Source organism: Lepidochelys olivacea (genome assembly GCF_965140295.1).
Source record: "Lepidochelys olivacea isolate rLepOli2 genome assembly, chromosome: 5".
Lineage (NCBI taxonomy): Eukaryota > Metazoa > Chordata > Testudines > Cheloniidae > Lepidochelys > Lepidochelys olivacea.
The window spans coordinates 96315070-96338249 of record NC_140415.1 but is presented as its reverse complement, the minus strand read 5'-3'; the positions used below and the strand labels follow the sequence as shown (position 1 = coordinate 96338249).

Here is a 23180-nt window from a genome sequence, read left to right as displayed (position 1 = left end):
AAAAATAAAAGCAATGAGGATCTGGTAGGGTTTCCAAACTCCTGAATGCACTCGGGGTCCGTAGAAGACATAATTACAGAAGACAAATCAGATAATGAACTGTATTTGTTAGGTGCACGTCAAGTTTCAGAGCACGCTCTTTGTGAGTTTCTGGAAAGTCTTTTTATTAAAAGAAAGGAATTTTTATTCTACATAGATGTTAAAAACAGTAAAACAACAAAGGAAAGATACCTTAAAGCGAATGTGTATGAAACCTGTTTCTAGCAACTACTTACATTCCTCTTTAAATCAACATGGAACAACTAAGGCCTGGTCTACACTAGGAAATTAGGTTGGTATAACGTGTGTCGCTCAGAGATGTGAATTTTTTTTATACCCCTAAGCAACTTAGTTAAATTGACTTAACCGCTGGTGTAGACAGTGCTAGATCAATGGTCGGGGAGGTGGATTACCTACATCCACAAGAGAACCCCACCCATTGGCAGCCTCTTGACTGAAGTGCTACAGAGACGCCGGCTGCACCGCTGCAGCATTTCAAATGTAGACAAGCCCTAATGCTTAAAAGATATCCTGAAAATAAAGTATGTCTGATTGTGAAACAATCTCTCTCCAGCTCTCCATTATTGACAAGGTCACTTTTAGGATCTTCATTGTTTAATCAGGATAGATTTTCAAGTGGTATCTCCAAATCAGCAGCCAAGAAATCCTTTGGAAAGAATTCTGCGTCCTCTACAAAAGAACGTCTGGCGACAGACAGCAACCCCCAATCTTTGATAAAGACTACAATTTCATGCCCTAAACGGTTTTCCCCTCCAGCATTTTCTTTTGATCTTTGGTGTCAGGAAAGATTGCAAAAAGAGAACATAGATAAGAGCTTGACAAAAGAAGCATATTCTTGCCAGCTACTGAATATAATTCAGGTAATGCAACCCTTAGAGTCCGTGTGACTGTAGCTAGGAACCTCTCTGATGAGGCTGTTACCTGAAGTATGGTTATCCCTTATCCTTGGGAATATACAAAATCAGCAAAATACAGTAATCAAAAACAGCACATTTCCTATTTTTAATGAGATTTTTTTTGATGGAGTGATGGAAAGCATTCCAAAGGTTTTGTAACTTAAAATTAAGGTTCTTAACAAAGAAACTACCATTACAGTTGACACAATCTCAGGCAGAAAAATATTGCCTCTTGGAATTAATTAATTTGTAACACCTACAATTAATTTGTGACAGCAAAATTGTAAAATGGGGATTACAAATTAAATATAATGATTTATATGGCAATGGGAATATTAATGAGTAATAATTTAATAAAACCTATAAGGCCTTCAAGATTTAATCTATCTCTCCACAGGTACCGTTGCGGAGAGTGGACCAGATGATATGTCTGGGGTGAGAAAGCAGAAGGAAACTCCGCTGGTTGGAAGGCATGAGATGCGATGTCCTGAGGTTGGGGGTTCCACGACCACCACTCCCAAGAGGAGAAGGCGGGTGGTGGTGGTCGGGGACTCTCTCCTCCGGGGGACTGAGTCATCTATCTGCCGCCCTGACCGGGAAAACCGAGAAGTCTGCTGCTTGCCAGGGGCTAGGATTCGCGATGTGACGGAGAGACTGCCGAGACCCATCAAGCCCTCGGATCGCTACCCCTTCCTGCTTCTCCACGTGGGCACCAATGATACTGCCAAGAATGACCTTGAGCGGATCACTGCGGACTATGTGGCTCTGGGAAGAAGGATAAAAGAGTTGGAGGCGCAAGTGGTGTTCTCGTCCATCCTTCCCGTGGAAGGAAAAGGCCTGGGTAGGGACCGTCGAATCGTCAAAGTCAACGAATGGCTACGCAGGTGGTGTCGGAGAGAAGGCTTTGGATTCTTTGACCATGGGATGGTGTTCCATGAAGGAGGAGTGCTGGGCAGAGACGGGCTCCATCTTACGAAGAGAGGGAAGAGCATCTCTGCCAGCAGGCTGGCTAACCTGGTGAGGAGGGCTTTAAACTAGGTTCACCGGGGAAAGGAGACCAAAGCCCTGAGGTAAGTGGGAAAGCAGGATACCGGGAGGAAGCACAGGCAGGAATGTCTGTGAGGGGAGGGCTCCTGCCTCATAATGGGAATGAGGGGCGATCAACAGGTTATCTCAAGTGCTTATATACGAATGCACAAAGCCTTGGAAACAAGCAGGGAGAACTGGAGGTCCTGGTGATGTCAAGGAACTATGACGTGATTGGAATAACAGAGACTTGGTGGGATAACTCACATGACTGGAGTACTGTCATGGATGGTTATAAACTGTTCAGGAAGGACAGGCAGGGCAGAAAAGGTGGGGGAGTAGCACTGTATGTAAGGGAGCAGTATGACTGCTCAGAGCTCCGGTACGAAACTGTAGAAAAACCTGAGTATCTCTGGATTAAGTTTAGAAGTGTGTGCATCAAGAGTGATGTAGTGGTGGGAGTCTGCTATAGACCACCGGACCAGGGGGATGAGGTAGATGAGGCTTTCTTCCAGCAGCTCACGGAAGCTACTAGATCGCATGCCCTGATTCTCATGGGTGACTTTAATTTTCCTGATATCTGCTGGGAGAGCAATACAGCAGTGCATAGACAATCCAGGAAGTTTTTGGAAAGCGTAGGGGACAATTTCCTGGCGCAAGTGCTAGAGGAGCCAACTAGGGGGCGCGCTTTTCTTGACCTGCTGCTCACAAACCGGGTAGAATTAGTGGGGGAAGCAAAAGTGGATGGGAATCTGGGAGGCAGTGACCATGAGTTGGTTGAGTTCAGGATCCTGACGCAGGGAAGAAAGGTAAGCAGCAGGATACGGACCCTGGACTTCAGGAAAGCAGACTTCGACTCCCTCAGGGAACGGATGGCCAGGATCCCCTGGGGGACTAACATGAAGGGGAAAGGAGTCCAGGAGAGCTGGCTGTATTTCAAGGAATCCCTGTTGAGGTTACAGGGACAAACCATCCCGATGAGTCGAAAGAATAGTAAATATGGCAGGCGACCAGCTTGGCTTAATGGTGAAATCCTAGCGGATCTTAAACATAAAAAAGAAGCTTACAAGAAGTGGAAGGTTGGACATATGACCAGGGAAGAGTATAAAAATATTGCTCGGGTATGTAGGAATGATATCAGGAGGGCCAAATCGCACCTGGAGCTGCAGCTAGTAAAAGATGTCAAGAGTAACAAGAAGGGTTTCTTCAGGTATGTTGGCAACAAGAAGAAAGCCAAGGAAAGTGTGGGCCCCTTACTGAATGAGGGAGGCAACCTAGTGACAGAGGATGTGGAAAAAGCTAATGTACTCAATGCTTTTTTTGCCTCTGTCTTCACTAACAAGGTCAGCTCCCAGACTGCTGCGCTGGGCATCACAAAATGGGGAAGAGATGGCCAGCCCTCTGTGGAGATAGAGGTGGTTAGGGACTATTTAGAAAAGCTGGACGTGCACAAGTCCCTGGGGCCGGACGAGTTGCATCCGAGAGTGCTGAAGGAATTGGCGGCTGTGATTGCAGAGCCATTGGCCATTATCTTTGAAAACTCGTGGCGAACGGGGGAAGTCCCGGATGACTGGAAAAAGGCTAATGTAGTGCCAATCTTCAAAAAAGGGAAGGAGGATGATCCTGGGAACTACAGGCCAGTCAGCCTCACCTCAGTCCCTGGAAAAATCATGGAGCAGGTCCTCAAAGAATCAATCCTGAAGCACTTGCATGAGAGGAAAGTGATCAGGAACAGCCAGCATGGATTCACCAAGGGAAGGTCATGCCTGACTAATCTAATCGCCTTTTATGATGAGATTACTGGTTCTGTGGATGAAGGGAAAGCAGTGGATGTATTGTTTCTTGACTTTAGCAAAGCTTTTGACACGGTCTCCCACAGTATTCTTGTCAGCAAGTTAAGGAAGTATGGGCTGGATGAATGCACTATAAGGTGGGTAGAAAGCTGGCTAGATTGTTGGGCTCAACGGGTAGTCATAAATGGCTCCATGTCTAGTTGGCAGCCGGTATCAAGTGGAGTGCCCCAAGGGTCGGTCCTGGGGCCGGTTTTGTTCAATATCTTCATAAATGATCTGGAGGATGGTGTAGATTGCACTCTCAGCAAATTTGTGGATGATACTAAACTGGGAGGAGTGGTAGATACGCTGGAGGGGAGGGATAGGATACAGAAGGACCTAGACAAATTGGAGGATTGGGCCAAAAGAAATCTGATGAGGTTCAATAAGGATAAGTGCAGGGTCCTGCACTTAGGACGGAAGAATCCAATGCACCGCTACAGACTAGGGGCCGAATGGCTAAGCAGCAGTTCTGCGGAAAAGGACCTAGGGGTGACAGTGGATGAGAAGCTGGATATGAGTCAGCAGTGTGCCCTTGTTGCCAAGAAGGCCAATGGCATTTTGGGATGTATAAGTAGGGGCATAGCGAGCAGATTGAGGGACGTGATCGTTCCCCTCTATTCGACATTGGTGAGGCCTCATCTGGAGTACTGTGTCCAGTTTTGGGCCCCACACTACAAGAAGGATGTGGATAAATTGGAGAGAGTCCAGCGAAGGGCAACAAAAATGATTAGGGGTCTAGAACACATGACTTATGAGGAGAGGCTGAGGGAGCTGGGATTGTTTAGTCTGCAGAAGAGAAGAATGAGGGCGGATTTGATAGCTGCTTTCAACTACCTGAAAGGGGGTTCCAAAGAGGATGGCTCTAGACTGTTCTCAATGGTAGCAGATGACAGAACGAAGAGTAATGGTCACAAGTTGCAGTGGAGGAGGTTTAGATTGGATATTAGGAAAAACTTTTTCACTATGAGGGTGGTGAAACACTGGAATGCGTTACCTAGGGAGGTGGTAGAATCTCCTTCCTTAGAGGTTTTTAAGGTCAGGCTTGACAAAGCCCTGGCTGGGATGATTTAACTGGGAATTGGTCCTGCTTCGAGCAGGAGGTTGGACTAGATGACCTTCTGGGGTCCCTTCCAACCCTGATATTCTATGATTCTATGATTCTTTCAAAATAAAGTTAACAAAATAAATTGTTAAACTCATTCTTTATTCCTTCAAATAGTGCAGATATATTTATACAATGATTTAGAAACAGATTTTCCCATAGTTTGTAATACACACAAATGTACATACAGATAATTATGTAAAATCTGAATAACACTTACATCCTATTAAAGCTTTGATCTTGAAAGTCGTTGTGTTGGGCACAGCAGAATGCACAAGGTTCTTGCTTTCCAGAACAAGTTCATCTGTGAATGCAATTAGGTATACTATTCCACTTCAAACAGTTGTAAGTGTAATGTTTCCTGCACATCCACTCCCTTATTTGCAAGTGCACATGGTAAAAAAAAAAAAAAAGATCAGGTGTGGAGAGTGGGTGCGTCTGAGGCTATGTCTATATGGTGAGCTAAGGGAGCAAGTCTCCTGCTTATTATACATACTCACGCTAACTCTCATCAAGTTAGCATGAGTATAAATAGCAGCGTAGCTGTCATAGCATGGGTAGTGGCCGCAGAGGCACAGCTGAGCCATGCTGAGTGATGTACACACCTGTTTCAGGTGGATTTGTGCTTGGCACGGCTCAACCGTGCCTCTGTTAACACTACTGTGACTATGGTCCTATTTATACCAGTGCTAGCTAGCTTGAGTATGTGTACATGAGCAGGGGAACCACACCTATAGCTAGGGTTGCCAACCCTTTAGGATTGTCTTGGAGTCTCCAGGAATTAAAGATTAATTAAAGATTGTCATGAGATGAAACCTCCAGGAATACATCCAACCAAAATTGGCAACCCTACCCATAGCTCATAATGTATGCATAGCCTGAGCGTTAACGGAATACACATAGAGAATGCTCTTACTGGAAGGTTGCAATGTAACACGACTTTATTTTTTTAGAATTCAGAATGACAACACACAAGAACCCCAAAACACAGAGAGAGAGTGGGTTGCTCCCTAAAACAGAGAGCCACAACTCTCCTCAACTTACTGTAGGCTCTCTGTATAAATGACTTTGCTAGGCCCAGATCATACACTTCCCTGCAGAGCCCCCTAGCCTGCAAGCTGAACCAGGAATTCTCTCCATCCTCCCCAACATTTAAAGCGATACTTTACAATTCTAATAGTTTTCAGTACACCTGTGAGGAGATGGGCTTAAGAACACTCCTCATTATCAAAGCCAATGAGCTCTGTACTCTACTCTTACTCTTGCTACTAGGCCATACAGCAATGCTGCCATTAATGCAGGAATCCTTTTCCCTTGTGCTCTCTGTTTTGTTAATCACTTGGGACCAGATTTTTAAAGATGTTTAGGCACCTAAAGATGAAGATAGGTACGTAGTGGGATTTTCAAAAGCACCTAAGTAACTTAGGAGCCTAAGTCTCATAGAAAATCAGATGCTTTGCACCTTAGTTTATATGTGTTGAAGAATATGGGAGATATCTGTATTAATTTTATATATTGTGTAATTTATATATTTGATGATTATTGTATTTCTAACTAAAGCATTAAGTCAGTCTTAATTACCTTTGGTCTCCAGGAACCAAACTCAATGATTTTAGACAGCCCCAATTGCTGGTACTCAATGGACAATGTAAGTGGTATTCTTTGAAATTTATCTCCAGTTATGTCGAATCAGGAGTTTGGCTTTTCCCACATGCGGGGGAGAAGGATGAATAAAGTCACAGCTTAGGTCCTCGGGGATTCAGGTGGGAATTCTTAAAGAGCTTGAAAGTTAAAATCTGGGCCTCTGAGGAGATGGAGGATCTGCAGAAAACCAGGTTGTAACTTGATCCCTAGGAGACCTGGAAGGGAGGGGTTCCCAGGCTGCCTAGACATGTAAAGAAACACTGCGGGTATGTCTACACTACGAAATTAGGTCAAATTTATACAAGTCGGTTTTTTAGAAATCATTTTTATATAGTCGATTGTGTTTGTCCCTACACAAAATGCTCTAAGTGCATTAACTCGGCGGAGTGCTTCCACAGTACCGAGGCTAGCGTTGACTTCCGGAGTGTTGCACTGTAAGTAGCTATCCCACAGTTCCTGCAGTCTCCGCCGCCCATTGGAATTCTGGGTTGAGATCCCAATGCCTGATGGGGCAAAAAACATTGTCGTGGGTGGTTCTGAGTACATGTCGTCAGGCCCTCCCTTCCTCCCTCCGTGAAAGCAACGGCAGACAATCGTTTTGCCTTTTTTCCTGAGTTACCTGTGCTGACGCCATACCACGGCAAGCATGGAGCCTGCTCAGCTCACTGTCGCCTTATGTCTCCTGGGTGCTGGCAGATGCGGTACTGCATTGCTACACAGCAGCGGCAACCCATTGCCTTGTAGCAGCAGATGGTGCAATAGGCCTGAAAACCATCGTCATCATGTCCGAGGTGCTCCTGGCTGCCTCGGTAAGGTTGGTCAGGAGCACCTGGGTAGACATGGGTGCAGGGACTAAATTAGGAGTGACTTGACCAGGTCATTCTCTTTAGTCCCGCAGGCAGTCCTATTGTACCATCTTATGATGAGCAGGCAGGAGATGAGGATGGCTCACAGTCCTATTGCACAATCTTCTGCCGAGCAGCTAGGTGATGTGGATGGCTTGCAGTTCTACTACACCATCTGCTGCCAGCCAAAGATGTAAAAGATAGACGGAGTGGATCAAAACAAGAAATAAACCAGATTTGTTTTGTATTCATTTGCTCCGCCCTCCCTCCCTCCCACTGCGAAATCAATGGCCGACAATTGTTGTTGGTGAGGTCTGTCAGGGGCAACTTGAAAACTTTAATGGAGATTCAGTCCTGCCTGAAATACCAGAGGGAGGGATAGCTTAGTAGGTTGAGCATTGGCCTGCTAAACCCAGGGTTTTGAGTTCAATCCTTGAGGGGGCCATTCTGTTTGACAGGTGTTTTTGTTTCTCCTTGATGTAAAGCCACCCCCTTTGTTGATTTTAATTACCTGTAAGCCAACCCTGTAAGCCATGTCGTCAGTCACCCCTCCCTCCATCAGAGCAATGGCAGACAATTGTTCCGCGCCTTTTTTCTGTGCAGACACCGTACCACGGCAAGCATGGAGCCCGCTCAGATCACTTTGGCAATTAGGAGCACATTAAACACCACGTGCATTATCCAGCAGTATATGCAGCACCAGAACCTGGCAAAGCAAAACCGGGTGAGTAGGCAATGTCAGCGCGGTGACAAGAATGACGAGGACATGGACACAGACTTCTCTCAAAGCACGGGTCCTGGCAATGTGGGCATCATGGTGCTAATGGGGCAGGTTCATGCAGTGGAATGCTGATTCTGGGCCAGGGAAACAAGCACAGACTGGTGGGACCATATAGTGTTGCAGGTCTGGGACGATTCCCAGTGGCTGCGAAACTTTCGCATGCATAAGGGAACTTTGTGACTTGCTTTCCCCTGCCCTGAAGCACAGGAATACCAAGATGAGAGCAGCCCTCACAGTTGAGAAGCAAGTGGCAATAACCCTGTGGAAGCTTGCAATGCCAGACAGCTACCGGTCAGTCGGGAATCAATTTGGAGTCGGCAAATCTACTGTGGGGGCTGCTGTGATGCAAGTAGCCCACGCAATCAAAGATCTGCTGATATCAAGGGTAGTGACCTTGGGAAATGTGCAGGTCATAGTGGATGGCTTTGCTGCAATGGAATTCCCTAACTGTGGTGGGGCCATAGACGGAACCCATATCCCTATCTTGGCACCGGAGCACCAAGCTGGCAAGTACATAAACGGCAAGGGGTACTTTTCAATCGCGCTGCAAGCACTGGTGAATCACAAGGGACGTTTCACCAACATCAACATGGGATGGCCAGGAGAGGTACAAGACACTCGCATCTTCAGGAACTCTGGTCTGTTTAAACAGCTGCAGGAAGGGATTTACTTTCCAGGCCAGAAAATAACTGTTGAGGATGTTGAAATGCCTATAGTTATCCTTGGGGACCCAGCTTACCCCTTCATGCCATGGCTCATGAAGCCATACACAGGCAGCCTGGACAGTAGTCAGGAGCTGTTCAACTGACTGGTTGAATGGTGGTAGAATGTGCATTTGGACGTTTAAAAGCGTGCTGGCATAGTTTACTGACTCAGACGGCAGCAAAACTAATATTCCCACTGTTATTACTGCTTGCTGTGCGGTCCACAATATCTGTGAGAGTAAGGGGGAGACGTTTATGGCGGGGTGGGAGGTTGAGGTAAATCGCCTAGCCTCTGGTTTCGCACAGCCAGACACCAGGGCGGTTAGAAGAGTACAGGAGGGCGCAGTGCGCATCAGAAAAGCTTTGAAAACCAGTTGCATGACTGGCCAGCCTACAGTGTGAATGTTCTGTTTGTTTCTCCTTGATGAAACCCCCCGCCCCTTGGTTCACTCTACTTCCCTGTAAGCTAACCACGCTCCTCTCCTCCCTTCGATCACTGCTTGCAGAGGCAATAAAGTCATTGTTTCTTCACATTCATGCATTCTTTATTAATTCATCATAGAAATAGGGGGATAACTGCCAAGGTAGCCCGGGAGGGATGGTGGAGGAGAGAAGCACCGGGAGCGGTGGTGGAGAAGGGAAGGACAAGGCCACACAGCACTTTAAAAGTTTAAAACTTCTTGAATGCCAGCCTTCTGTTGCTTGGGCAATCCTCTGGGGTGGAATGGCTGCGTGGCCGGAGGCCCCCCTACTGCATTCTTGGGCATCTGGTTGAGGAGGCTATGGAACTTGGGGAGGAGGGCGGTTGGTTACACAGCGGCTGTAGCGGCGGTCTGTGCTCCTGCTGCCTTTCCTGCAGCTCAACCATATGCTGGAGCATATTAGTTTGATCCTCCAGCAGCCTCAGCATTGAATCCTGCCTCCTCTCATCACGCTGCCACCACCTTTCAGCTTCAGCCCTCTCTTCAGCCCGCCACTTACTCTCTTCAGCCCACCACCTCTCTTCCTGGTCCTTTTGTGCTTTCCTGCACTCTGACATTGTCTACCTCCACGCATTTGTCTGTGCTCTGTCAGTGTGGGAGTACAGCAGGAGCTCAGAGAACATTTCATCGCGAGTGCGTTTTTTCGCCTTCTAATCTTCACTAGCCTCGGGGAAGGAGAAGATCCTGTGATCCTTGAAACACATGCAGCTGGTGGAGAAAAAAAAGGGACAGTGGTATTTAAAAAGACACATTTTATAGAACAATGGGTACACTTGTGCACAGTAAACCTTGCTGTTAACATTACATACATAGCACATGTGCTTTCATTCCAAGGTCGCATTTTGTCTCCCCCCACTGTGTAGCTAGCCCCTCCGCCCTCCCCCCTCCCCGTGGCTAACAGTGGGGAACATTTCTGTTCAGCCACAGGCAAACAGCCCAGCAGGAATGGGTACCTCTGAATGTCCCCTTAAGAAAAGCACCCTATTTCAACCAGGTGACCATGAATGATATCACTCTCCTGAGGATATCACACAAAGATAAAGAACGGATGTTGTTTGAATGCCAGCAAACATACACTGCAATGCTTTGTTCTACAATGATTCCCGAGTACGTGCTAGTGTCCTGGAGTGGTAAAGTGTCCTACCATGGTGGATGGAATAAGGCTGCCCTCCCCAGAAACCTTTTGCAAAGGCTTTGGGAGTACATCCAGGAGAGCTGCAAATGCCAGGGCAAATTAATCATTAAACATGCTTGCTTTTAAACCATGTATACTATTTTAAAAGGTACACTCACCAGAGGTCCCTTCTCCGCCTGCTGGGTCCAGGAGGCAGCCTTGGGTGGGTTCGGGGGGTACTGGCTCCAGGTCCAGGATGAGAAACAGTTCCTGGCTGTCGGGAAAACCAGTTTCTCCGCTTGCTTGATGTGAGCCATCTACAACCTAATCATCATCATCTTCCTTGTCCCCAAAACCTGCTTCCATGTTGCCTCCATCTCCATTGAAGGAATCAAACAACGCAGCTGGGGTAGTGGTGGCTAAACCCCCTAAAATGGCATGCAGCTCATCATAGAAGCGGCATGTTTGGGGCTCTGACCCGGAGCGGCTGTTTGCCTCTCTGGTTTTCTGGTAGGCTTGCCTCAGCTCCTTAAGTTTCATGCGGCACTGCTTCGGGTCCCTGTTATGGCCTCTGTCCTTCATGCCCTGGGAGATTTTGACAAATGTTTTGGCATTTCGAAAACTGTTCTGATAGCACAGATTCCTCTCCCCATACAGCAATCAGATCCCGTATCTCCTGTTCGGTCCATGCTGGAGCTCTTTTGCGATTCTGGGACTCCATCATGGTCACCTCTACTGATGAGCTTTGCATGGTCACCTCTGCTAATGAGCTCTGCACTCATCTGCAGCTTGCCATGCTGGCCAAACAGGAAATTGAAATTCGAAAGTTCGCGGGCCTTTTCCTGTCTACCTGGCCAGTGCATCTGAGTTGAGAGTGCTGTCCAGAGTGGTCACAATGGAGCACTCTGGGATAACTCCTAGAGGCCAATACCGTCTAATTGAGTCCACAGTACCCGAAATTCGACCCGGCAAGGCCGATTTCAGTGCTAATTCCCTTGTCGGGGGTGGAGTAAGGGAATTGATTTTAAGAGCCCTTTAAGACGAAAAAAAGGGCTTTGTCGTGTGGACAGGTGCAGGATTAAATCGATTTAATGCTGCTAAATTCGACCTCAACTCCTAGAGTAGACCAGGGCTAAGGGTTTAGTTAAGATAATATGTGAATAGGCCTTTTGTTGTTGTTGTTTATTCTTTTCCTCTGTTGTATTTCAATGGACAAATCATATTTTGTTTTGATCAAGCAGAAGCTGTTCTATGTCACTGCACTTTCATATTGGTCACAAGCCCCCAGGGAGAAGTCTAAGCAGGGACCAAAACCCAGTTGGACATGCTGAGGACAGGGCTGGTGAAGAGGGTGCAGTATCCGAGGGACCTAGTCTAAGAGTTGGGGTAAACTGCAGGATTTCACCCTGAGAGAAGTACAAGTGTGGGCCTCTCACTTGGAAAGTATGCCCCCAGAGAGACTGGGTGAAGGGTCAAAGATACAAGGAACCATAACAACACGAAAAGCTCCATACCTGATCTCAGATCCTCCTACTGAACTGAACTGTGTTCAGTGCAAGACCAAAGTATAGATGCAAAGGTTGCTTTAAGCCACTTTTACACCCTTCCAATCAGGGTGGCGATGAGGGACCGGGCTGGTCTCTGATGTAAATGTTCTAATTTATCTTGCAGTCCACAACCCAAGGGGTCTGCAGATGGGATTACTGGGGCACAGGGACACCTCAGTCCTGTACCTTTCTCCCAGGCACACTTTTTGCACTGGAGATCATGTGGGGTTGGTGCAAATTCTGTTCCAGTGGTTCTTTGACACCCAAGGATTCCCCTAGGTAGAAGACCTCTTCAGGAATAAGAATAATCTGCCAGTTTTCTGGCTTCTTTGTGCTCTGCTGTCAGAGAGGGGCCAGGATCTGGCTTCTGTGCTGGGTACAGTCAACAGTGTCAGATTTATACATTTTGAAGAAAACACCTTTGAGAGAGAGAGAGAGAGAGAGAGTCTATAATTAGAATCAAGGTGTTAGGTGAAACATTAGCTACAAGCTCATAAAGACTATAAAAAACAAAAGTTTTAAAATTATTTGTTGGAAATAACATTTTATCACATCTGTAATGTATAACTGCTTAGTTACCTTTATATATACAGTAGATTTTTGAGACTAATTAAATAGCATCACTGCATCAAAAATTTAGCTGTCAATAAAGTTCCAGTCCTGCAAACATTTGAGTGTGCACTGCACTCTAAGTATGTGAGTAGCCAATGTGACTACTCATGTACTTAAAGTTAAGCAAGTGTTTAAATGCTTGTAGTACCAGGGCCTGTTTTACCGCTGTGAAAATAACTGGAATAATATTTATTCAAGGTTTAATTAAAAAAAACAACGGAGTGCTCTTCTTCCATATATCATTTGGACATAAATCTATTTTCTGCAGAATTTTTTAAAATATCTGAAACAGTAGTTACTACAGTCAGTGCATACTGACCCTGCTATATGATCCTGATTCACTTGACTATAGCCAGGAAATAAATGTCAGTCTCTTATTAGCACTTCTATGTATCACACTTCTTTTACAAGTACATTTAATTGAAAAGAAGCTTCTTGAATTTTTCCCTCTGGGGGTAGCTGCAGTGTTCCCATATTTTTCTGGGAATAGTACTGTAGAGAAAAACAGAGAGATCAAAATTTTCCAGTGCTCTCTGTGGCATGCTCAGAGGCACTGAAGATTTCAGTACTTTCTAGTGGATGTATGAAAAAGACCGCAAACTGCTAGACAAGGTCATTCATATATCTCAATAAATCAGTTGCCAATGTAAAGACCTGACCAATAAGAGTAAGTCATGTGAATTTGAGCAGTTAATTGATTGACTAATTGTAGATCAAATTATTAGTGGCATACTGATATACGGGTCAAGGCAAGGTTATTGCAAGAAATGGACTTGCTTTGTAAAGAATGGTGGATATTTGGAGGACTAGTGAAAATGTTGCTTCCCAAAAGAGTTGGCAAACAGTGAGAGAACAGAAGTGCATCTATCCAATGGAAGACCTAAATTTGGGGGCAAGCAGGGTGACCACTTCTCTTCTCCCACTCCCCCCCCAATGGCTTTTAAGTGTATGAGAGGCATCTTATCAAGTGTTTTATCCAATTGACAAAAGGAGGTGTATGACACACATTTTCACACAAGGGTGGAGAGTGAGCCCACCCCTACTCAGCTAGCAGTGGTGGCTCGCTCGTCTTGCAGAGTTGGGCCTGGCTCCCCACTTCAGGGGTTGCGACATGGCACATGACACTGCATGGTACTGCAATCCCATGTGCCATGCAGTGCCATAAATAGGCATTTTAGTGCCCGGGGTGAGCAAGCATATTTGCACCCCCTACTAGAGCCCTACACTACTGGACTATTTTTTAATCCTGCTCCCATCCTGCCTTGCAATACCCACTCTCATCTGCTCCTGTATTGTGTCCTCAGGGGTTGGGGACACAGGCCAGGAGCTGCTCTTGGGCACCCCAGCCGCCCCCACCCAGGGCAATTGGAGGGTCTGGGGCTCCCCACAGTGGCCTGGGCTCCTTGGTTGTGTCTTACCATGGCCCAGATCCAGCTTTCTGTAGAGGGGGAAGAGAAGGAGCAGGGGGTGGCCACTGAGGGGTAGGTGGGCTCATGTGTCCTGCTTTTGCATTTTGAAAAGGGTGGTCACCCTACCTCTGGGTGGCCCTGATTGTCGCTGTGGGGTGAGTGCAGCGTGGGCTCAATCAGCCCACCACCAATGACCCATCGCCCTTCCTAGGTGCAAAACCTTGCTGTGCCACTGAGTGTATCTAATTAAAAATTAACCTCAAGGCATATAGATAAAATACAAATCCAAACTAATGGCAGAGAACAGATTTAGAAGCAAACACAACATAACGCAAAGATGCCCAGCACAACAGCTGTGTTAAAGATCTTTTAGTTTGTGCACTGAACACTATATAGACTCACTCATGGTTCAATTAAAATGTTCTAATTAGTACACTAATTGTCAAATTTCAATGTACAATTTCTGAAATCAAATCTATATATTTTTTCAATTTCATAATCTAAAGAATGGGTATTTAGATTAAAAGGTGACTTGTACTCCAGACTCTGAGGTATTTTATCTATAAGTTCTTGTTACAGTGTTCTATAAGATTCAACAGATGTCAGAAAATTGATCTCCCAAGAATCCCAGGGCATTCTAAAAATGGACTATGAATTAATCTTAAAGTTTTGAGCACAGTTTGAAAAATCAATGTTCAAGAACATCATTGACTTCCTACTACTGATCCCCCCCTTTTTTTAACATAGGAGAGGTACAGTGTAGGCCTCGCATAATGATTTTGGCATAATGCCTTCCTTTATTGCCTGTGGATAAATCTCCCTTGAGTCTCCCATTAATTTCATCTAAATTCCAAGTTGTGAGAAGCTGTATCAGTGCAGGAAAAGGCATATGAATTGCCCCACTGTAGACACATCCTACAAGGAAAATACAAGTGCAAAACTTGATCATTTTCTTAGCAAGGACCAACATGAACTTGAATTTAAACCTAAGCCCTTTCAGTTCTTGGGGATTAGTATATAAAAATAAACTCTTTCCAGAAACAGACAACAAAACAATGTTCTTCCTGCCACTAGCAGAGAAGTGTATTCTGCTGCTTTAGCAAATCATCACTCCTCGGCCTGGTCTACACTAGGAATTTAGTTTGGTATAGCTATGTCTCTCAGGTATGAAAAATCCACACCTCTGAGAGATGTAGCTATACCGTGGTGTAGACAGTGCTAGGCTGACAGAATAATTCTTCTGTTGATCTAGTTACTGCCTCTTGGGGAGGTGAATTAACTTCACCGAGGGGAAAAACAATTGACCCAGGCTCTGAGACTTGGCACCATGGTTTTTTCTATGCAGTGCAGACATACTCTGTGTGTGTGTTAGAGAGCGAGCGATTTGGATGTGTTTGAGATGGTGTTGTGGGGACACATGATGTATAGTGGGTGGAATTTATGGATGTGTGGTGTGGGTGTGATGGATTTGGGGATATAGTGGATATGTGATATAGTGGGGTGGAATTGGGGGATGGAATGCGTTGTGGGTAAATTGGGGATAGGGATTATGGATGTTGGGGTATTTGTAAATGTGATGTATAGTGAGTGGGATTGGGGGTGTATGATGGCATAGGGCATGTGGACATGGTGTGCAGTGGGTGGAATTGGGGGAGGAGGAGAGATAGTGAGTCATGGACAGTATTTGGGCATAGGGTATGAGGTGGGTATTTGGGAAGGTGGAGGTGGTGTGCACTGGGTGTAGTTGGAGACTGGGCAGTTGGGGATATGGTGTGTAGTAGGGCGAGTGGACAGAGCACTGGACTAGAATGTGGAAAGCTGGGTTCTGCCTCCCAGGTGAGCTGCAAGAGGGGCTCCCTGGGCCTTTGTCCTTGTCCCCACTTCACACTGTCCCCCACTTTGTACAGCGTGGTGAAGGGACAAAGGATGTATGAGGGCGAAGCACGTGAGGGGACACAGGCTGAGCAGCCCCTCCAACGGGGAAAACGGTCGCGCCTCGGGTAACAGCGCGCGCGCCCCCACCAGGCACCACCCCGCTACTGTTTAGGTAGTAGCGCGCGCCATCGCGTCACGCGCTCTGCTCTCTGTCAGGCGGCGGTAAGACAGAACGACCGCTCCTTGTGCGCCTGCGCGAAGGGAGTCGCCCGTTGGGAGAGTCTGTGGGGGAGGGGGTGAGCCCGTCGCCGTGCTTCGGTTCCTACTTGCGGCTCAGGGTGGGGACCCCGCAGCCTCTAGTCGGGGAGAGGCCCGGGCAGGCGGAGGGGAGCCAGCGCGCGGCCCGAGGCAGCGGCGGCTCCCGGGCCGGGGCAGGATGGTGTTCGAGTCGCTGGTCGTGGACGTTCTGAACCGGTTCCTGGGCGACTACGTGGTGAACCTGGACAGCTCCCAGCTCAGCCTGGGCATCTGGGGAGGTAACGAGAAGCCGGCCGCCGCTCCCCGATACCGCTCCGCGCGGGGCGGCAGGGCACTGCCCGGCCCCCCTTCATACCCCCACCCCGCGGAGCAGGCCCCTTCTCGCCCTCGGGACCGGGCGCCTGCCCCGCTACGGACAGGGTCCGTTTCCCCCCCGGGGCTCTCGGCAGCGCTGATCTCCCGGAAGGGTTTGGGGCGGGCGGGCCCGGGGCTGCTGCGCAACCCACGCGCTGTTGTCCCGGGGTGTGGCCTGCTCCCCGCGCTGAGCTGGGCCCGCTGCCAGCTGTGCTCGCCTCGGCTCCGTCTCCTTTCGGAGGGTGAAGGGACGCTTCTGTCTGGGGAGGACTACGCTGTTGTTCAACCCAACGCGACTAATGGGAAGAGCCAAGAAAAACGTTCTCGTTTTCGGATTTGACAGCACTTACATAGAGCCTTGTCCCCTGTTCCTGTGTCACGTTACTGCAAAAACAGGAAATTATGACTGCAGAACTAGCGAAATTGGGGTGGGGGGCTTTGGGGAGAAAGGCAATATCTGAAACTACTTCACTTTCTTTAAAAAGATCGTTTAATCTTAGTATTGGTGTCTCAGTTTGGCTGAAAACTTTTGAAAGCAGCTCTTGGCATCCACGACCAATGTACCCTTTTAAAAAGTCTAAAAGAAAGTTGCATTTTAAACACTCCCCTGCACGGTTTAAAAGCTAAACAGGTGAATTATTCAGAACCTGAAAGTGAAACTGCCTGTGAATAAAAGTGAATTAGACTTGATTGAATTTTCATTATCCAAGGATAGAGAAAAACAGGTAACAGTGTTAAATTTAGTATAGTTTCAAATTTAGTTATATAAAGTGAAAAGAGAAAACAGTTTTACTGTAACGGGATGATTTGTTAAGGATCTATAAAAAGTTGTATTATTTTGCTGGTTCAACATATAAACACAATGTGGAAGGTTTTATTAATTTGTTTGGCTTTTATTTCTTTTTACCTAAAATTTATCAGGAATGGCAAGAATGGTCTTCCCTACTTTTTTTTTTTTTTTTTTTTTGGGAGGACCTAGTGCAGAGGTGGGGGTGTGGTCAGGGATCAGGGGTATGGATAGGGGTCGGGGCAGTCAGAGGGCAGGTAACGGGGGTTGGATGGGGCAGCGGTCCCAGGGGGGGCAGTCAGGACTGGGGGGGTGTTGGATGGGGTGGCAGGGGGCAGTCGGGTGGGGGGTCGGGGGTGGTTAGGGGACAGGGAGCAGGGGGTGGTAGGTGGGGTAGGAGTCCCGGGGGGGCCATCAGGGAACAGGGGGGTTTGGATGGGGCAGGAGTCCCAGGGGAGCTGTCAGGGGGCGAGAAGTGGGGGGGTCGGATAGGAGGCGGGGGCAGGGCCACGGCCACGCCTGGCTGTTTGGGGAGACACCTCCTCCCCTGCCCTCCGTACAGTTTTGGAAACCCGATGTGGCCCTCAGCCAAAAAGTTTGCCCGCCCCTGACCTGGTGGATGTCTGTCTGAAAACACTGTAACCAACTCTCTCTTGTCCAAGGTAGGTTTAAGTCTGTGTGAGCTGTGGTACACAGAAACAGGTAGTGTGAGTAGCAGTGATGACCACGCCACAAGCCCTGAAGGTGTGTACTGTAGTTGCTCCAGCTGCTGGAGCTGTGTAGCCATCTGGGCTCACTCAAATGTCATGCATGCAGGAATCACAAAATAAACAGACCCTTTACTCCCAGTGTAGCTGGGGAAAAGGAGTTCAGTAAAGTAGCAAACAAGTCATATGTATGTGCGCGTGCACACAGATAAGGTGGGTGAGGTAATGTACTTTATTGGACCATCTTCTGTTTTGGTGAAAGAGAAAAGGTTTTGAGTTTAAATAGAGCAAGCTTGAAAACTTGTCACTTTCACAAACAGAAGTTGGTCCAATAAGGATATTACCTCACCCATCTTGTTTCTCTAATGTCCTGGAAGCAGCACGCATGTGTGCACACGCACGCAAAAAAGTCAGTTAATAACATGCTTTGTGGTTCTATATCAGCCTGAATCCACACTGGCCCCATTGTGTCTCTGGAGCATGCACACATTCTGAGACAGTCCTTCTCAGCTAGGGATTTTCATGTCTCTAGGGCCAAGGCTTTCTTCTTGAAGCCCTTCCTTATTCAGAGCCCCATCTGACCCAGGCCTTCACATGTTTGGGCCAGATTACAGGAGCTTTCCTTGGTCCCCTCAGGACCAGGACAGTCCTGCGTCTCTCCAGTTTATCTTGATGGCTTGTGTATCCATTTCCACTCCTGGGATTATTTTACTGGCTGAGGAAAAGGGATTCAGCTCTCATCGGAGAGAGAAGCTTTCAGAGTCCTAAAGTTGCAACAACTCAGTTCCCTGCTGGAGAGAGAGAATGGACCTTGAAAAGACCATTGCTAGCATATTTATTGTGAGTATGTGTACCTTAATTGGAAGGACTGAGTTATTGAATCTTTAGTAAAGATGTCATATTTCCAGAATATTAATTGCTCACATTGTTGTTTCATTAGTTCTCCAGTTGTTGTACAGGAAGACAAGACCTGAATTTCTAATATAAAAAACTTGTAAAAACTTTCAGCTGCCCCTCTGTGTCACAGAGGGTAGAAGCTAATTTTTTTCCCCTTTGTAGGATATCTTTAAGACTTCCCCTAGCTGTTCAATCCAAACAATATTGGGCTGAATCTAATCTAACTAGAATTTTCTGCACTAAATGGCAATTGGTATCTTTCCCTATGGAAGGCAGTTTTGAGATTTGGCTGTAACATAATGGCATGTAAAATCTCACTTACTGACTGGTCTTTTCCCCACTTCCCTTGGGAGGAACACAATTCTACAGTCTAACAATTTAAATTGTAGCTTTTGTTTTGGAATATTCTGTAAAAATCTTCTTTGCTTACTTTCATACTTTTGTAATAAGTTTATCTTTCCTTCTTGATATTTACATGCTTGACAATGCTATACTTTCTCATAGTGGGTTATTTAAGTTTGGTTCTTTTTAATTTTTTAACCAAATCCCTGTGGCCCTTATTCAATTTGGTGCATGGAAAGTGGGTTTTCCCCTGCGGATTCATTTTTCTGATAGCATTGCTCCCAGAACTGTACTGGGTAATCTGTGACACTGTTGAAACAGCATCAGAGAAGGTTGATTTTCCCCGGTCCACAATGTGGTGCAGTTGTGGCATATGCAACCCAAAACATATCTTTCATATTTTGCATTACAGTGGAGTCGAATCTTAGGCGGGGGTTAGGTTCTAAAGTCAGTGCGTAAGGTGAAAATCGTGTATAGTCAAAATTACCCTTGAAAATCCCTTAAATCGCAAACCGGAGTGCCGCAGGGTAGCCAGGGGCATTGTCTACGATCAGCAACACTTTAAAGTCAAGTCCTTTCTCTTTGAGGTACCGCTTGACCAACGGAATGAAACGCTTGTGGAACCAATCCAGAAATTGTATTTAAATAATGCTGCTGTCACCCAAGCCTTTTTATTTGATTGCCAGAACACAGGCAGGAGATTTTTTATTCTTGCCTTTTAGAGCACAGGGATTTGCAGCCCTGTAGAGCAAGTTCGGCTTTATTAAATGCCCAGCGGCATTGCCACAAGACAACACAGTCACATGGTCTTTAGCTGCTTTGAAGCCAGGGGCTTGTCTTTCTGATTTCGAAGTGTAAGTGTGATTGGACATTTTTTTCCAGAAGAGCCCAGTCTCATCAGCATTAAAAATTTGTTTTGGAAGATAGCCCTTTCCTTCTATGATTTTCTTTAATTGTTTGGGGTAGGCTTTTGCTGCCTCTTCATTGGCAGATGTGGCTTCACCAGTAGTCTGCACGTTTTTGAGGTTGAAGCGGTTCCTAAAACTGTTAAGCCAACCTTGGCTGGCTTTGAATTCCTTCTCATCAGAAGGCTGTCCCTCTTCGGTGGGAGGTTTCAACAGCACATAGAGGCTGTCTACACTACCCACTGGATCGGCGGACAGCGATCGATCCAGCAGGGATCGATTTATCGCATCTAGTCTAGACACGATAAATTGACCCCCAAGTGCTCTCCCGTCGACTCCTGAACTCCACTGCGGCGAGAGGTGCAGGCAGAGTCGATGGGGGAGCAACCACAGTCAACTCACCATAGTGAAGACACCGCTGTGAGTAGATCTAAGTACGTCGACTTCAGCTCCGTTATTCATGGAGTTGAAGTTGCGTAACTTAGATCGATTCCCCCGGCCCCCCAAGCGCGGATAGTTGAATTCGCGTAAGTTAAATGCACGTATGATGCGACTCACCTGTATATGTTAGCCTTTCATTCCAAAAGATCTCAAAGGCTTTGCAAAATATATATGCTTTTCCCATTCAGATGTCACCATTTGTGTAGCAAAGGGTGGCAGTCAGTCAACAACCCTCCCCCCCACTATCTCATAAAGCCATGGATCTCTAATGACCAATTCACATTAACCAAACTAATGTTATGGAACTCAATTCTTTCACCTTAGAGGAATGAAGGCTTTTTGCCTTAATATTGAAAACAAATAACAAATTTGCTGCTTACAGTCTCTTGTATTACTACTTTCAAAAGTACAGTATCTTAATCCTGATAAATATATTTCCTTTGATATTTGTCAAGTGAACCAGCTTGCATGGTTTTATATGAATTTTAAGTGACACCTAGATAATTGCATAATGATGGAGCAGTGAAATTCTTCTGGTCACGGTAACTATAGTGTCTTTGACCCTTGTATTAGAGCGTTACTTTTGTGAACTTCATGTCCATCCTAAACTTTAAATAAAATTTAGTCTCTGAAAGGTGAAATATGCTAACTTCAATCTTCCAAATGTCGCACTGAGCAAAGTGGTTGCAACTTTTTATATTTTTGTTTAATTATACTCCTTGGTTTAACATAAGAACATAAAACTGGCCATCCTGGATCAGACCAGTGATCCATCTAGCCAAGTATCCTGTCTTCCTGTGGTGGCCAGTGCCATATTCTTCAGAGGTAATGAGCAGATCAGGGCAATTGTCAAGTGATCCATCCCCTGTTGTCCAGTCCCAGCTTCTGGCAGTCAGACCTTCAGGTACACACAGAACATGTGGGTTGCATCCCTGACTGTCTTGGCCAATAGCCATCGATGGACCTATCCTCCATGAAAATGTCTAATTCTTTTTTGAGCTCAGTTTCAATTTTGGCCTCCCTAACATCCTCTGGCAATGGGTTCCACAGGTTGACTGTGCATTGTATGAAGAAATACTTCTTTATGTTTGTTTTAAACCTTCTGCTTATTAATTTCATTGGGTTCTTGTGTTATGTGAAAAGGTAAATAACACTTCCGTATTTATTGTCTCCACAAGAATAAGGTTCATAATTTTACAGATCTCTATCATATACCTGCTTAATCATCTCTCTTCTAATCGGAACAGTCCATTTTTTATATGGAAAATTTCTTTATATGGAAGCTGTTCTATACCACAGTCATTTTATTGCCCTTTCTGTACTTTTTCCAATTTTAATATCCTTTTTTGAGATGGGGCGACGGGAACTATATGTAGTATTCAGAATTTTTTTTTTCCAGGTGTCTGGCTCGTGGATCTTGGCCACAAGCTCAGAGTCTAATTGATTGCCATATTTGGGGTTGGGAAGAAATTTTCCCCTAGGGTTAGATTGGTAGAGACCCTAGTGGGTTTTCGCCTTCCTCTGCAGCATGGGTCATGGATCACTTGCAGGTTTAAACTCTTGTAAATGGTGGCTTCTCTGTAACATGAAGTCTTTAAATCAGGATTTGAGGATTTCAGTAACTCATTCAGAGGTTAGAGCAGAGGTGGGCAAACTGTGGCCCTTGGGCCACATCCGTCCTGCAGGACTGTCCTGCCCGACCCCTGAGCTCCTGGCCCGGGAGGCTAACTCCCGGCCCCTCCCCTACTGTTCCCCCTCCCATGTAGCTGTGCCTGCTGTGAGCTCCTACCGCTCTGAGCGGCATGGTAAGGGAGTGGTGGCGGCGTGCGCAGCGGTGGAGGGGTTGGGTAGGGGGTCCTGGGAGGCAGTCAGGGGACAGGGAGCAGGGCGCAGTTGGATCGGGCGGAGGTTCTGAGGCGGTCAGGGGTTGGGGAACGGGGGGGTTGGGAAGGGAACAAGGTGTGGGAGTCCCGGGGGGCCTGTCAGGGGATGGGGGTGTGGATAGGTCGGGGCAGTCAGAGGACAGGGAGTGGGGGGGGTTAAATAGGGGGTGGGGCGGTTTGGGGCAGGGGTCCCAGGAGGAGGCAGTCAGGGGACAAGGAGCAGGGGAGTTGGATGGGGTGAATAGGGGACGGGGGCCAGGCTGTTTGGGGAGGCACAGCCTTCCCTACCCGGCCCTCCATACAGTTTCGCACTCCGATGTGGCCCTCAGGCCAAAAAGTTTGCCTATCCCTGGGCTAGAGGTATATTACAGGAGTGGCTGTGTCAAGTTCTATGGGCTGTAATGTGCAGAAGATCAGACTTAAATGATCATGTTGGTCTCTCCTGACCGTAAAGTCTATGAGGTCTGGGTGTATCATGGATTTATAGTGGCATTATGCTATTTTTGTCCTATTTTCCAGAGGCGCGGACTCCATGGGTGCTCCAGGGCTGGAGCACCCACAGGGAAAAAGTAGACAAGCTCCCCACTCCTTGTCTCCTCCTCCCCCCCCCCCCTTCCCCGAGCGCGCTGCATCCCTGCTCCTCCCCCTCTCTCCCAGCAATTCTCACCCCCCCA

The 23180-nt window shown here is 46.7% G+C and overlaps 1 protein-coding gene and 1 long non-coding RNA gene across 2 annotated transcripts in view; one reads left to right on the top strand and one right to left on the bottom strand.

Annotated features, from left to right (window-relative positions):
* Positions 1-9458: 9458 nt before the first annotated feature.
* On the bottom strand, positions 9459-13125 carry LOC311520554. The gene is made up of 4 exons (XR_014711640.1): positions 12968-13125; positions 12004-12455; positions 10669-11074; positions 9459-10083 (listed from the first exon to the last, which is right to left on the bottom strand). It is a non-coding gene; the product is annotated as an uncharacterized lncRNA (long non-coding RNA).
* A 3083-nt stretch (positions 13126-16208) lies between these two features.
* Positions 16209-23180, top strand: part of VPS13A (vacuolar protein sorting 13 homolog A) — a 262402-nt gene continuing 255430 nt past the window's right edge. Inside the window, exon 1 of the mRNA XM_084628103.1 lies at positions 16209-16468. Within this exon, the coding sequence (XP_084484229.1) occupies positions 16369-16468 (100 nt within the window). The 5' untranslated portion in view covers positions 16209-16368. The remainder of the gene's footprint in view (positions 16469-23180) is intronic.